Source organism: Watersipora subatra, chromosome 11 (genome assembly GCF_963576615.1).
Source record: "Watersipora subatra chromosome 11, tzWatSuba1.1, whole genome shotgun sequence".
NCBI classification, from domain to species: Eukaryota; Metazoa; Bryozoa; class Gymnolaemata; order Cheilostomatida; family Watersiporidae; genus Watersipora; species Watersipora subatra.
The window spans coordinates 15562970-15581010 of NC_088718.1; the positions used below are offsets into that span (position 1 = coordinate 15562970).

Sequence of the window (18041 nt, forward strand, 5' to 3'; positions counted from 1 at the left end):
AATGTAGCCAAGCGTACTGAAGGGGGAATTCACTTGCCACAGATGTTGGAGGACAGGTTACCGTTTTTTGTACAATACAAACGATCCATTGTATCGTCAGGATCAAGAGAGTGATGGATAACTTTATGCGTCGACTGTTTAAATTACTTTCGTAATGCTAGTAAATAGAAATATTACACTGCGTTCTTGTCTCCCATTTTTGTTATCTTGTTCGTGATTGCCTGCAATAAATCCTATCGGTGTAATTGGGAAATACCACACTTTTTGTTTACGTTCTGGCTAAAAAGTTTCCTTCGCTGTGTTGATCAGGCTATAGACATGAAATAAATTGTGTGGCAGGCCTGAAATTCATTAAGTAAAAGTGAGAAACTTACAGCTGATGATTTTTTATTACTATAGCAGGATAAAATACAGTTTTCTGCTAAATGGTTGATTTGTAAAAAGTATCGGAAGGTTCAGAGTTTTTAAGAAAAGATTGGCCGATACCGATTCAGATACTTGACACCCATATCGGCACCGATACCGATTCCGATACCAAAATCGGGGCAGCTCTAGTCAACATGTCAGACTGAATTGAAGAACTGAGTTCAATTCCAGTGTGAAGCAATTTTATTCCTAACACTTTTAGCTTGGCTTTGAACAGATGAACAGACAGACAGACACGGCTCTTCTTATAGTAAATACTAGATGAATGCCTGGCGGTGCCCGAGTTATAAAAATGCCTCTGCACAGAAAATTTATATTTATTTAACATAACAACAGTTATCATTCTAACTTTTAAATTTCATATCATGAGAAAAGTGTTTTTGTGCAGTTCAAATAAATTAAGAGAAAAACTAAACAATGAGTACGTGGAATCGTTTGTGTAAAAAAGGTTACTGTTGCAGCAGAGGTCGTTGTATTTAAAGTTTTGACGGACGATACTGGTACCTCTTGATACTGGTACTTCTTGATACTGGTATTTCTTGATACTGGTACCTCTTGATACTGGTACAAACGTAAAATGAGATACTGGGCTTTCTTTGTCTGACCGAATGGAGAAAGAATGTAGAGGCAACTCCTACTCCAGATAATACAGTTGTTCACGTGAAAAGTATTTAGCTTTTACAGATTTACCAAAACTGGAAATATGAGTGTAAAGGCACTTTTGAATTAAAACGGCACATTTAAAATTTACAAATTGAAAAAATGATTAATAGTAAAAAAGCTGTCAAAAACAATTTAAAAAGATAACAACTGCAAAAGGTAATATTAATTAATGATAAAAAGTGCTTATTTGGCATTTGCAATCAAGAAGGATATGCAGTATATGGTAAGAGCGATCGTAATGTTAAGAATGGCTTAGGCCTGTGGTTAAACATGCTTGTTAGTAACTTGGGATTTGAGTGTCGCAAGTTCACTACGAAGATGAACTTTTGTTGCTAAAACTCTATCGCTATATCTGGACATACAAATATACTGTACATACAAATATGCTGTACATACAAATATACTGTACATACAAATATACTGTACATACAAATATACTGTACATACAAATATGCTGTACATACAAATATGCTGTACATACAAATATACTGTACATACAAATATCCTGGACATACAAATATACTGTACATACAAATATACTGTACATACAAATATACTGTACATACAAATATACTGTACATACAAATATACTGTACATACAAATATACTGTACATACAAAAATACTGTACATACAAATATACTGTACATACAAATATACTGTACATACAAATATACTGTACATACAAATATACTGTACATACAAATATACTGTACATACAAATATACTGTACATACAAATATGCTGTACATACAAATATGCTGTACATACAAATATACTGTACATACAAATATACTGTACATACAATTATACTGTACATACAAATATACTGTACATACAAATATACTGTACATACAAATATACTGTACATACAAATATACTGTACATACAAATATACTGTACATACAAATATACTGTACATACAAATATACTGTACATACAAATATACTGTACATACAAATATACTGTACATACAAATATACTGTACATACAAATATACTGTACATACAAATATACTGTACAAACAAATATGCTGTACATACAAATATACTGTACATACAAATATACTGTACATACAAATATGCTGTACATACAAATATGCTGTACATACAAATATGCTGTACATACAAATATACTGTACATACAAATATACTGTACATACAAATATGCTGTACATACAAATATACTGTACATACAAATATACTGTACATGCAAATATACTGTACATACAAATATGCTGTACATACAAATATACTGTACATACAGATATACTGTACATACAAATGACAAACATTGAGATTCATATATATAAAGCATTACTTATTATTATAGTTAAGATTACTAGAATTTTAAGTTGTGTTTTTAATGCAGGCAAAATGTAGAATAAGCAAATGGGCCAAAGCATGAAAGGCTTTTCGTATTTTAAAACATATTTTGTAAAATATATATTTATAAATTTTGTCAAAGTAAAGTTTCTACCTAAAAGCGTTTCGTAATTTGGAAATTTCATATGTAGAGTCGTTTGTAAGTAGAGGTTCCGCTGTACAATCTGATTTACCGAGCATTCTTGCGATCTTTACTAAAAGAATACATTCGTTATTCGTCTGATTTCTAGATCCGACCGACTCTTTAGTCTTTAGCACTTAGCCATGGGGTATATCGGAGTTAGGGGGCGCATATCATTTTGAGAGATCGCATGGTTTATCGTACTACTTTACCCGCATTGTAATGAAGTCATTAAGTTGGTTTACATGTCTTACCATGTGACAATTATATGGGTACTTGCTGCTCCAAAAATCATGATTTGAACTCATTGGAAACAGCTCAAAATTGCTGAAGTCTGCCAAAAACTACTGTAAGGTAGTCATTTAGCCCATAGCTGACTGGTTTCTCGTACATGGGAAATCTTACAAAGAATGCTTGCATTGAGGCTTTTTCTCGGCGACCATTTGGGAACGCACAGACTAGTTAAGGTTTTGATGCCAAATTTTCAAGTTGCACATTTATAACCTACAGTGTTAGATTATCACTAATTCAAAATTAAATAGTTTGTCTTCAATCAATTACCCTTACATGGACTAGATCTCAGTTATTTAGGAGTTATTCTTCCAAATGTTCGGTTTTAGAAGATAATTCCTATTTTCTTATGTCCTTATTGAAATCTGTTAAGAATTGTCAAGGTCTTTGAAACCTTTTGTGGTAAAAGGGTGTGCCAACTGCCGGGCTTGTTTTAATGATCAGCAAGCTAGATTCTCATTTATATGCTTGCCTGGTTTGCTTGATTATTCATGGCGAACGAAAATTTGAATGTATTTATAAACCAAATATGCTGATCAGAATGGATTTGGTTGCTAGTGTTGCACCAGTTCTTTAATTTCTGAGTTTTACGCTACTTTTTAACTTAGTAATGGTTGTATATTCTATGGTTATATTGTTAAGGTAGCTATGGTTGTATATTCTATGGTTATAATGTTAAGGTACATGTAGCTATGGTTGTATATTCTATGGTTATAATGTTAAGCTAGCTATGGTTGTATATTCTATGGTTATAATGTTAAGGTAGCTATGGTTGTATATTCTATGGTTATAATGTTAAGCTAGCTATGGTTGTATATTCTATGGTTATAATGTTAAGGTAGCTATGGTTGTATATTCTATGGTTATAATGTTAAAGTAGCTATGGTTGTATATTCTATGGTTATAATGTTAAGCTAGCTATGGTTGTATATTCTATGGTTATAATGTTAAGGTGGCTATGGTTGTATATTCTATGGTTATAATGGCAAACATCCATCAGAGGCTTTTATCAAATTTGTATATTTTCTAGCACGAAGCCTTAAGTCTGGTTAATTGTTTTTGTAGCAGAAATTTTAGTGAAATTACTAAACAAAATTTCATCCTAACCAAAAGGCTTTTATCATCACCAAAGTTATCTGCTGTTGCAAGTCATCATGTATATATTCATGCAAATAAGCCGCTCCGGTTAATCTCAACCAGATTGTTTGTGTCAGACTGAAAGATTATTTGGCATTTCTCCCTATTTCTGTCTCTATTGCACACTTGTACAAATGGTAATTTAGATCTGATGGTAAGAATTATTCTCACTCTTCTAGAATGTTCTAGATATTCAGGTATATTTTGCGTCAATTGTTGAACGGAAGTCGTAAAAGCTAGGCTTGCATGATGTTCTGTTATTGACTCCGCATCTGCATTTATCCTTTTATCATTCATTGACATCTAGTGGTGATCGTATCTTCCTTTTCAAGATATATGAGCGTCTTCCACTCCAGTGTCTCATTTAATCCTTTTACCGCGAAAGACTGCATTTCCTGGTCTGCTACTTAATGCAAGTCATTGTATTATATTAACCCCTCAGCGAAAGTATTCCAAACAGACAATCCTGTTAATGCTTTCTATGCTTTGTTCTAATTGAATATCATGCCAAAACTTAAGGTTTACAAGCTTATAAACTGCCAAGTACATTTTCATGTCTCTTAGCCTCGTAACTGTCTCTTAGCCTCGTAACTGTCTCTTAGCCTATTTCTGTTGTTTATTAATATTCTATGGCAGCAATTTTTATTTTGCATGAGACGCTCCTATAACGTATACCTATAACGCTCCTATAACGTATACCTTCTATAACATGAATTCCTCATAATGTATACCTATAACGCTCCTATAACGTATACCTTCTATAACATGAATTCCTCATAACGTATACCTATAACGCTCCTATAACGTATACCTTCTATAACATGAATTCCTCATAATGTATACCTATAACGCTCCTATAACGTATACCTTCTATAACATGAATTCCTCATAACGTATACCTATAACGCTCCTATAACGTATACCTTCTATAACATGAATTCCTCATAACGTATACCTATAACGCTCCTATAACGTATACCTTCTATAACATGAATTCCTCATAACGTATACCTATAACGCTCCTATAACCTATACCTTCTATAACATGAATTCCTCATAACGTATACCTATAACGCTCCTATAACGCATACCTTCTATAACATGAATTCCTCATAACGTATACCTATAACGCTCCTATAACGTATACCTTCTATAACATGAATTCCTCATAATGTAAAGAATTTATGTAAAGTTTTAGTTTTGCACAACGTAAAGAATTCTATGTAACGTAAAGTGCCAAATCGGGACAATTCTCAACTTTGATTTGAATAACCAGAATCTCGTGGTTAGCTTTAAAAATATCGCTTTTTATTTTGTCACACTTGAGAGAATGCATGGTTTGTTATTTTACTACACCATTATATATTAAAGATGTTATATTACGCTACACATTATATATATACAGCACCCTGGCGATCTAGTTCGCCATTAGAGATTGTTATGTGTCGACAGAGCACAAAAAATTAGTAGCTGCGCAATCATTCAGAAATACTTAGAGGCAATCTATTGACAGGTGCAGGTGTTTGAGTGTCGGTATACCAAATCGAATGTCGTGAGTTTTATTCTTGGCAGAAGCTATTTTTATCCTAACCTCGAACCTGGCAACGGATAGACGAACAGACAGACCCTGCTCTGCTCTTCTTGTAGCGAAGATTATTTTTACTTTGCTTTAGACATGAAATATTTTGCAATATATTCCCTTTGTAGAATAGACATTGCTGTCCAGAACAAATGAAAAGAACTGGTGTAAATGGACATTGTGTGCTCTCCTTAACTTGCTGTAAAATTACCGTAATTATAAAACATAAACCATATGATAAAATGATAAGAAAAAGTGAAAAACTTGTTGATACAAACCAATAATACCACCGTTACTATAGTTACTTCTGTCCAGTCATTAAATTAAAAAAGTTAGTTATAGTTTTTTCCTTTGATAAAGGCCAAAAGACCGAGTTTGGGAAGATCTAGGAACGGATGGGGCTATTTACATGTATCTGCTGTTGGTGTAACGTAATATCCCTTAATATCCCTCAATGTCGACGTTAAACATAAGCGTCTACTATATTTAGATTTGCATTAAAATTTAGTAGTAATCATTTTTACATATTTATTTTTAAATTAAATTAACTTTAAATAAATGTTGCCACAAATCGATTGCAACCCTGGTGGTCGTTAATAGGAGCCTGATATTCTTGACAGATGTTAAAACCTTCAACCGGTCTAGTCCGGTTTTCAAGAGCATGTTTTGAATAAGGCTCAGAATCCCCATCATGCTTCTTTAATTCTCAGCGATATGCCAAGATACGACTCCAACATTCCTAATGAACTTATTCATGAGAAACACTCATAGAGACTGTTAGATCTCTGTGAGAGTGTATTATTCAGGTTCAAGGAGTCTTATTCATCTGAATAATAATAATATTCATCTAATTAATGCATTACATATGCAGTACGAATGCATTACATTTTCAGTACGAATGCATTACACTTGAATTACATTGGCAGTACGAATGCATTACACTTGAATTACATATGCAGTATGAATGCATTACATATGCAGTACGAATGCATTACATTTGCAATATGAATGCATTACACTTGAATTACATATGCAGTACGGATGCATTACATTTTCAGTACGAATGCATTACACTTGAATTACATTGGCAGTACGAATGCATTACACTTGAATTACATATGCAGTATGAATGCATTACATATGCAGTACGAATGCATTACATTTGCAATACGAATGCATTACACTTGAATTACATATGCAGTACGGATGCATTACATTTGCAGTACGAATGCATTACACTTGAATTACATATGCAGTACGAATGCATTACATATGCAGTACGAATGCATTACACTTGAATTACATATGCAGTGCAATTACATTTCATTGCAAACTTTAAAGTTGGTCAGTTAGTTGAATGATGGTGCAACTATTTGAGACTATAAACATGGAAGTATATAATTTTCTGTAGTGATGACAACTCCGTTCAAAAAAATATAAGCCGAGTGTCTGATATTTTAATGATATTTTAAAAATAGTTATTAGTGATTGTATGCAATTTGTTCCTAAGCTGAAATGAGTTGAGAGCCTGTAATTGTCATGTAAAAAACGAGGATAAAAACCATGAAAAATCTTGAAACCTTGAATTGAAGTAAAATAAACATTCAGCATAGGCAGAGTAAGAAGATGCAAAGATTTAGAAAGATCATTCGTTGGAATGATGTATGCTGGAATGATGTATGCTGGAATGATGTATGCTGGAATGATGTATGCTGGAATGATGTATGCTGGAATGATGTATGCTGGAATGATGTATGCTGGAATGATGTATGCTGGAATGATGTATGCTGGAATGATGTATGCTGGAATGATGTATGCTGGAATGATGTATGCTGGAATGATGTATGCTGGAATGATGTATGCTGGAATGATGTATGCTGGAATGATGTATGCTGGAATGATGTATGCTGGAATGATGTATGCTGGAATGATGTATGCTGGAATGATGTATGCTGGAATGATGTATGCTGGAAAATGTATGCTGGAATGATGTATGCTGGAATGATGTATGCTGGAATGATGTATGCTGGAATGATGTATGCTGGAAAATGTATGCTGGAATGATGTATGCTGGAATGATGTATGCTGGAATAATGTATGCTGGAATAATGTATGCTGGAATGCTCTTTTTTGTAACAAAAATAAATCCTTCGTGACATATCTTGGAGCTAGATTATAATAAATGTGTATACCATAAATAATACGGCAAAATGTAAACTGATAACAAAATGCAATGGCGGGTTTTAAATTTAGGTATGGCCTCCCAAACTGGAGCAGTCTATGACTTCGTGACCTTATTACAAGTAGTGTAGACATGATTACTTCAAGAGAGTCCATCTGTCAAAATGAATCCTAACAACTATTTTTGTCTCATGTCTACAAGTGACGGATTGACTGTTAAACTTAAGAGTAAAGCTGTTGCGAAGGTTTTCATCAGTATTATAAAGAAGAAAATGTGATTTTTGTAAATTGGTTGTCGTATGATTTGAAGTACACCAGTTGCTGATAATTTGCATGAGATTGCAGTTTGCCTCAAGAAGTTGCACATTTTTGTGATGACTTACAAAGACGGTATCATCGGCGTAAGCAAAGCTTCTTGGACTAAGTCTGAGAAGATCATTTATATATTATATGTCCAACCGTCGCCTCAGACAGACACGGCTCTTATTATAGTAAATACTTGCTGAATGCCCGGCATTGCAGGAGTAATAAAATAATTACCCAATGAATTTGATTAACTTACATGGTAAGCTAGTAAAATATTTACTATAGTAAAAACCGAGTTGAAAGCTAGCTAAATAAATGTACTTCAAGAATCTTTTTTGCAAACCCTGATTTCCAGTTTTCAAACTTGAATATCTAAAATGTTGCATTGTTCTAATAGAACCTACATACAGTTATAACGATGAAAGTGCAAAGTCATATATTTTTACTGCAATAAATGAATAAAGCATTTTACTGCAATAAAATGGGTAATGCATTTTACTGCAATAAATGGATAATGCATTTTACTGCAATAAATGGATAATGCATTTTTACTGCCATAAATGGATAATGCGTTTTACTGCAATAAATGGATAATACGTTTTTACTGCAATAAATAGATAATGCATTTTACTGCAATGAATGGACAATGCATTTTACTGCAATAAGTGAATGATGCATTTTGACTGCAATGAATGGATAATGCATTTTTACTGCAATAAATGGACGATGCACTTTTACTGCAATAAATGGATAATGAATTTTTACTGCAATAAATGGACGATGCATTTTTACTGCAATGAATGGATGATGCATTTTTACTGCAATAAATGGATAATGCATTTTTACTGCAATAAATGGATAATGCAATAGAACTGCAAATTCAACGTAATTTTTGAGACTTTGATTTAAGATAAGCAAATGAAGTTTTAATCGTAGGACATAGTGAAAGAGCCAAGAGCAGACAACCACATAGAACGAGTGTACTGCGGACACATATACCATCACAAATGTCTCGATACATATATGAAAACTCCTCCATTCACAGGTAAGTAAATTCCTCACTCATGTTTACACCAGACAGTTAATTTCATGACCCATTTCACCTTCTCATAAGGTAGTGCACTAAAACAACCGGAAAATAGCAAATCGTGTTGACTGCTTGCGCGATAATTGTCAAAAGTCATCAAAAACCGTCAGAGTTAGCGCGATTGGCTGCATACAAATTAGCAACAGCCAATCAGAGATTGCCAGTTAGTAATTTGCCAGTATTTTTATCGGCGAGTACTTCAACTGTTTTCTAATCAATCTTTTAATAAGTTTCCTTACACCAATACTGTAGCGCCACACCCTCATATGGCCCAATACTGTAGCGCCACACCCTCATATGGCCCAATACTGTAGCGAAACACCCTCATATGGCCCAATACTGTAGCGGCACACCCTCATAAGGCCCAATACTGTAGCGCCACACCCTCATATGGCCCAATACTGTAGTGGCACACCCTTATATGGCCCAATACTGTAGCGGCACACCCTCATATGGCCCAATACTGTAGCGGCACACCCTCATATGGCCCAATACTGTAGCGGCACACCCTCATATGGCCCAATACTGTAGCGGCACACCCTCATATGGCCCAATACTGTAGCGGCACACCCTCATATGGCGCTGCAATACCACCATGAAAACAGGAATTCCGCTCTCATTCTCTTTTGATTCAGTGTCGCTGTTTGTAAGCGAAACACTCGTTCGAAGCGCCATCTTTGTGCCATGCAAATGGCAAATCTAGCGAAGAGAACTATTGATTAATGCATATTCAGTAGTACAACAACAAATACATTTTTAAAGTTTTTCAATGATAATCATAAGTTATTACATTTTTGCTTAAGATCTGCTATAATGTATTAACTCGGTCATATAAATAGAGGTATTTATATCGCTAATAGAGGTGTTTATATGGCCCTAAGAGGAGGAAAAAACTCTTTAAAGTAGATATGTTATAAAAGGAAGAACATAGGCCACGCTCAATCTAGATCAATCCATGGAAACCTAATTCTTGTCATCCAAAGGTTTCTGTTCACCTTGTCATATGTTTTCATGAGGTTGTTTAACAGCAGCTACAGTTTAGCGACATTAACCCTTTTGAATGCAATAAATCTGCTATCCTACCTCCAACTTGTCAAGGATCTCTTAATAAATATGCATTGAGAAACTGAGTAATATATATACCAGTTGGTATCTGTTGCTTACAATCAATGTACGATGATATTATAGCCTGTGTCCTCCTTTGCAATTTGTTGGAGCGTTAAATTTTCATTTCAATATAAAATTGAAAACATTTTTTTATAAAATAGCTACATTTTACATTGGTGCTTAAAAGCACTCATTAGTACGTTTTCTACAGTTTGCTTTAAATGGAATGAACATAGATTCTGGTTGTTCAATACCTTCCACAAAATATTCTGACCTAAACTCTTTTCCTGCCAAACTAGTCAATATTAGCATCAAAATAATTTTTTTAGCATATCAAAACTTTTCCGCGCAGCATTTTGTACAAATGCAACACATAAAATTTTTTGCTCGCTAAGCACAACTTTTAGCCTAAAACTAGTCGTTCATATATCATCGTAAATGGAAATCGTTTTTCATATACTTTGAAGTATCAAGACCACGTTGAACACGGAACTACTATTAGCCTGATACACTTATTAATTATTTCTATGCAGTTGCTTTCAAAGCTTCAACGAAAATAACGAAAAGCCCTAGAGTTGGACAATGAGAGAATTAAAAGGTATTGATGCAAACAATTCATTAATAATACGGTTTTGCAGACACTCTTTTACTGATCACTTGTATTATGGGTTCGTAAAGTCAAAAGTGGCGGTCAAATGGCGGTGGCATTCAATTAAAGGGTAGCACTTTAATTTTCAACCCTTCTCCCATAGTGGCCTTCAATCAGAAATTTTACGGTAGGCCTAACAGTAAATTTTTACTGGGCTTAATATTGGTCGGGTAGTCATAGTAAATCAGGTCACATTGTTAACATCTACATTGCTTGTAGATGTTAACAATCGTTAACTATTTCTTAACATCTACAAATCGATGTAAATTAGTTTTGCTGTTTGGGGGCTGCTCAAAACCGAATGGTTCTCAAAACTTTCACTTGGACAGGCATTTGCTTAGTTACGACAAGCTGCAGTTCTACCTTTTATTGCTGGTGATGCTTATAATGCAAGAGAAGGTAATTCTTAATTGCATACTTTTTAGCTAGAATTTAGCAGTAGTTCATAATGTATAAATGCAACACATTCACCATTCGCCATTTGCTGAAGACATAATAGCTAAAGTTTGCTAATGGTTTCAGAGCAATCTGGTTTTAAAGTGGCCTGCTTCAAGATGTTCTGATCTTGGAGCCATCTGGTTTTAGGGCGATTCGATAGTAGAGCGGTCTGTATGGAGCAGTTTGATCGTTGAGTAGTCTGTCTTCAGGATGGTCCAATTGTGGGACAGTCTTGTTGTAGGGCAAGCTTGTTGTAGGGCAAGCTCGTTGTAGGGTAGTCATATTGTTGCTAGCACCTGATCCCCTGTTAGTAAAAGTTTAGATGAAAGAGATAAAACTGGCTCACAGTCAATATATGTCCAGAGCGAAAAACAAATTAGCATTTCTGGTCGTTGAACAAACACAGTTGTCTCCGATCTCACCTCTCAACGTTGCCATTCTACAGCTACTATTACTACAAATCATATATTATTTTATGGAAGGTCTTATGATTTGCCAGGTTCTCTGAATATTTGCCAGGTTCTCTGAATGTGGGTCTCATTTCTACTTAGAGCCACTCTTGTTGTCACACACCTAAAGTTGAGTGACGTAGATGCTAGCTACGCCTGGATGCAAAGCTGAGTGTCTGAATTCACATCCCATTCATTGCAATCTTTCACCAATGTCCAACTGTGGCCTCGGACAGACACGGCTCTTATTATAGTAAATACTTGCTGAATGCCCAGCATTGCAGGGGTAATAAAATAATTACCCAATGAATTTGATTAACTTACATGGTAAGCTAGTAAAATATTTACTATAGTAAAAGCCGTGTTCGAAGCTAGCTTAATAAACTTTGTTGTATGTAATGGTCAACCGTACTAGTTAAAGTAAAACCTCTATTTGAATGCCACCTCTATTTGAAAGCTACCTCTAAAAGGACGCCACTAAAGAAGAATGGTTGAAAAATACAGCCTCGCCCTTTAATTGAACTCCACCCTTATTTGCTCGCCACTTTGTCATTCATTGATCTTTACGAACCCATAATAGAAAGTGATCAGTAGAAAAGCATCTGCAAAATAGTGCTAATAATGACTCGGTTACATCAATAAAAATTAATTCTTTCATTGCTGCTGTAGTGGTTGTATGATTTTAGTGACGATGTACCTGAGAAGATCGATCTTCACAATCATCAGAACTACACTCTGATTTGAAGTCACTAAGGTCTAAATCATATCCACTGTTTTCAGATTCATCGTAATAGCAGCCATTGTTACAGCGTATTCTAACTTTAATACGTTACAAATGTTTTTAAAAATTGAAAACATTATGACCATTTACTAACTCCAAAGCTTTATCATTTTTTCTTGAAAACTTTGAAAGTGGTACCGTCAAAATAATAACCACGCTAATATTTTATAATCAAAGCAGTTCCTTGTTTAAAGATATGATTGTGTCAAGTTTTAGTTGGTTTTAACAGAAACTATTGATTTTTTTCTATCAGTTGATATGTTGTTTGTTGTTTTAGGCAATCTCATTGTCAAGACATTTGAAGATTAAAATCGACAAACAACTGATGGCGGTAAAAACGCTCAGAAAAAAAAATATGCCCAGATTTGCCCAAAATGATGTAAATAGTGAAACAGTCTGTCTCTATATCTGGTATTCACATCGGCTATTGCAATAAAAGTCTAGTCATACACGGCTCTATTGGCATATATATTTCATTTTGTATTTGCTCATGACTGCTAGGATAAAATTTTAAATCTAGCTACAGATACATTACTATAAATGTCTCAAACGCCTCAAATAAGGGAAATTAAAAATTTGTCATATTAGTTTCTTCTAAATGCTGTGTAAACATTTGAGGACTAACTACGATTCTGCCAGTCAATGCTAATTAGGTCATCGAGTTAACTTATTTCATGGTAGCCTTTGTATCAGCTAAGTTCTCATTTGCTACCCACACAAGAAAATAGTTACTAAATAAAATAAGCAAGCTGCATCTTTGAAAAGAATATGTCCAAATATATGGCGAAATCAACTGCATCCCTAAAAAAGTCATGTATAGTCAACGTTATCGATTCGTTATTAGTACCAATTTGTAGAAAACAGTTTACTGGTCACATTTGATTAGTTGATTCAAGTACTAAACAAAGTGTTTTATGAGTTGACCGAAATAGTGAACGCAAAAGGGCAATGTCTTTTAAATCAATCGGCCCACCGATTTAGCAAAGGGTTAATAAAGCCATTCTTGCGCCGGTTCGTAGACTCACCTGTTTTCACTTAGTAGCGTGGAGCATAAAATTTTTGAGCTTTTATTATTTGGTCCGTTGGAGTTGAGTCGAGCTATGCAAAAGTACCTGTCAATACAGCTCTGATTACACTTCATAAATCTATCCATCAGACAAGATTTCAGCACAGGTGGCAACGGGGCTATGATGTATTCAATATGTTCTGCAAATCACGTTTTGCATTATCTTTAACAATATTATTTTATTATATAATTTTTACAAGCCAAAAAATTTTCATCTTAGCATAATGTTTTTATTAAAAACATCCATCCAAGCCGTGGCCAAGTCACATAGTTTCAGCTCATATAATACGACAAATTAATTTACTGCAGCAAACTCAACAAAACATATCATGATTTGTGCAGCACACATTCATGTCTTTCTTTCCCATTTGTGGCAGTTTCCAGACTAATACAGCTGCTCTGCTAGTCACACTGCATAAACATCCTGTAATCAATAAAACAAATGTAATAAATAAATGTCATTCATAGATATGTTGTTTTAACGCATATCTACTGACAGCTTTCAAATTGGTAGTTTGATAGATTGCGAGTGTAATTTTAAAAATGAATGAAGGTTTAACAAAAGCATAAGTACGCCAAGCCAACAATTCCATGCTTTGTTTCTGGGAGTTAAAGATGAGCATTGATCAATCTATTTTCCTCACTTTCTACAAGTGAGAAGTGAACACAAATTCTAATTGTAAATCTAATTTACTAGCTAAAACTGCTAAAGAAAATTTGAAGCAAATATTATAGCCAGGTGAAACAATAAAAAAAGTTATGAAACGATTATTGGTGATAGCAAAAAGCTGTAATTTTATTAATTAGTGAATGTATTCATGAGTACTAAAATTATTACCTTTAGTATATTTAACACTTGTTCATCAATCTAAGCCATTATATTGCTAGATGCTATAGTTTAAGAAGCCGTCTTTTTAACAATCAACATCGTTTATTTGGTAGCAAGAACTCACTGTGCATCCGTATCACACATGCGTGCACAGGAAGTTACATTATAATCTCGAACAGGCAAATATAATCTGAATGTAAACACAACAGTATATATATAGGAGACTCAAAGTTAAAGATAAATGTACCTCTATTATCCTACCTTCCTCTGCAGCATAACGCTGCTGACACATGTCAGCTCTAACCATAAGCTGTCTGCCCCAAACTTTAACCACCTGACACTCAGAAAACTCCGAGTCTCCGTCGCAGGAACTGGAAGTATTGTTTTAATTCTGTTGTTCGTCAATAAAACGTGTCGGTGCAGTAACTCAATAAATTAATGATGTCATTTAATTCAGTAAATATCGATGTTGATGCGCAATCTAGTAATTGAGGAAAATCCTCAACTTGGAGATCACAGACAGCGCGTTTTACTAGCGATGACATTTATTGTGACTTATATAAAAATTTCATGCTGATGATTGGCTAAAGGAGAGATCTTATATTTATCGCTCGTGCACTCTTTTTACATGTATCACTATACACGCCATGAACGAAGCACCCGCTCGAATCTGATCGTTTAAAAAAATGGTGATCATTCAGACGCTTATCTCTGGCCAGGGTTAGTCTTCAAAGACAAAAATGACATCAAATTGTAGCTGATGTTTTAGCCATTTGTTGGTCTTAAAGATGTGATTGTGTCAAAAAAGTCGAATCAAATGATATTAGTAGTGTAGCACGCCTATTTGCAGACCTGGAGGTTCCGGGTTTCAATCCAATTTGAAAGCGGATTTTTCATGAGAACTTTATCGCTATAAATGGACAGACGAATGACAGACAAACACTGAGATTTATATATATAGACTAGAGGAATGTCCAGTGTTGCTCGGGTAACAAAAAAGTATTTGGACAAAAAATTTACTTTTAATCATTTACCCATATTACTTTTGAATGAAGGTGTTTGTTTATTTCCGTGTACTGTGTTTATCGCTGTGTAATTCATACTGTACCGGCTGCAGTGCCTACTACAGCTCTATACTGATTTCATTAGTTTGTTGGCCATGTGAGTTTAAGCATTTTTCTTCACATATGAACACGTATGAACGCATATTTTTCTTTTAGTATGGTTTGGCACATAATGCTAGCTGAAGTGTTAAGCATGGAGCCATGAAATATTGTGAATATAATCTTTAGCCATGAAATATTGGCTAATAAGTATATTCACAGTTTATTCCATAGTATGGCCTGTTGGGCAGTGTAGTGTATTGGATAAATGCCCGTCTGCTGAACTGGTGGTGACAAGTTCAAATCCAGTGCAAAATGAATTTTTCATACCGAAAACGATTGCTATAACTGGACACGCGGACAGACAGAATACAGGCTAACACAAATTTATATTTACAGATTAAAGCCATTCTTTGCCGCCCCTGTTTCTCTCATCCATGTTTGTTTAGAATTGACCTGTTAAACCTTACAGTCATGGCTGCTGAAAATTCCATGTATATTTCATAGCATATAATAGCCATAATTCTATAAACCAGATGTCAGATGCCTTACTAAGTAGTTTGGCTCTGATGGGGAGGTCAAAGAGCCATCATCTTTGTAATACTTAGTAGAATCTCCTCGGACAATTCTGTTACCTCATATTAACAGTTACCCAAATTTATTTTTATTGAAGTTGTACAAAGTTTCTGCCATGAACTGTAATACCTGTTACCTTATTTTCTTAGAAGTTGCTCAGAAAAAGATCCTAGACTACACCAATAAAAATTTTATTTCAAATTTTCATTAATTTTATAAGGGAAAGTTTTGTCTGGCGAGTATTATTGTCTTTTTGTGGTTATAGCGTTTTCAAATGTTCCTTTCTTTTGTTTAGGAGGGAAAAAGTGCTTGTCATGTAGCAATAGAATTTACCATGAAAAGTGGAGCATAACTCCGGAAGTAGCAGAGGCCAGGTGGGCTCACAAACAAGCAAAAGACCGAGAACTTGACGAGGTTATTGATTTCTTAAAGTGACCTTTGACCTTTTATTTATCTGTCACTGTTTAAGATCTTCATTTCAATATAATGTTAAACTAGATTAATTTACTTGATGAAAGCTGCTTGGGGATGATTTTAGTGATGACTTTGGTGATGACCTTGGTGGTGACCTTGAATGAATTTTATAGCTAATTGTATGATAGATGTGGTACTGTCATATTCAGCTTGCATGAATTGATAAGCAAGTGGTTGTGATCATATTGGACTTTGCATGTATTTATTGGTAATAGCAAATCTTACCCTGTGATAACTCTGTTCTTATAATATGGCAGCACCTGGAATGGAGTTTTACCATTTGTGAATGTACACAGTTCTTACTTTCAGTTCTTATTGCGGTAAAGATTATTTCACATCATAAATAACTGTTGAAAGAAACTGAATACGCGCCGATGTTATTTTGTTTTTCATCGGTTTCGAAATTCATCATTCCATGGTGAATTCTGTTGGTCAACGAAGTGAATGATACTAAACCAACAGCCTCTAAGAGTCTAAGTGAACATGTAAGTCCTACACCAACTTGCATGGGGACAGTGTCAAGCAATTGTACTGTGCAATTTACGTTTCCAAGTTGTGAATAGCTGCATAAGCAGTAGGTAGCATTTAGTGAAACAACAGAACATTGTGGCAGCTTTCAGTGCTACCGTCAATGACACTTTTAAATTGATTTTATTTTCTTTTTTCCCCACACTGAAGAAAAAGATTGTGTCTATGTCGAAAATAAAGTAAAACGAAAGTATATCTTTACGGTAATACGAGCGGTGTCTGTTTGTCCTTCCGCCTTTCCAAAGCCAAGGTTATTTTGGTTTTATCGGCACACCTGATGACCTCGTATGGCACGCTAGACTGTGAGGATACTTTTTACGTAAAATGTTTAATTGTCTAATAACTGTATCAGGCTGATAGTAGTTCCTTGTTTAATGTGATCCTGTTACTTCGATGTATTTGAAAAATGGTTTACATTTACGATGGTACATGGACGACTAGTTTTAGGCTAAAAGTTGTGCTTAGCGATGTGGCTGAATGTTTATCCTTTGCGCGTAATTCAACCTGTAACAGTTTTGCATTTGATGGATCGTTGTTATATAATTTATAAATTTATAGATTTATAGCATAATATCTGATAGCATCATTGCGGTTATATATAGCTTATGCTGGATCTATGCTCATAACTCGTTTTCTATAGCACATAAAAAGCCAGTTTTTGCTGCAAACTGTAGCAAGCATCAATAAGTGTAATGAGCTTTTATGCAACTTTGTTAAATATAGTTACAAACTAAAAATATGCAATCAAATTTAGAATGAAATAAAAAAATTGAAAGCACCAACAAATTGCAAAGCAGGGCACAGGCTATAACATCATCACATATTAACTGCAAGCAATAGATATCAACTGGTAGAAATATTTCTCG

General features: G+C 34.5%; 1 protein-coding gene across 2 annotated transcripts in view; it reads left to right on the forward strand.

Annotated features, from left to right (window-relative positions):
* The window catches only part of LOC137408448 (uncharacterized), a 34482-nt gene extending 17580 nt beyond the window's left edge, over positions 1–16902 (forward strand). For both annotated transcript variants that reach the window (XM_068094981.1, XM_068094980.1), the window contains exons 7-8: positions 9025–9133; positions 16469–16902. In XM_068094981.1, coding sequence (XP_067951082.1) covers positions 9025–9133; positions 16469–16608 — 249 coding nt within the window. In that variant the 3' untranslated portion in view covers positions 16609–16902. The remainder of the gene's footprint in view (positions 1–9024; positions 9134–16468) is intronic.
* Positions 16903–18041: the final 1139 nt, after the last annotated feature.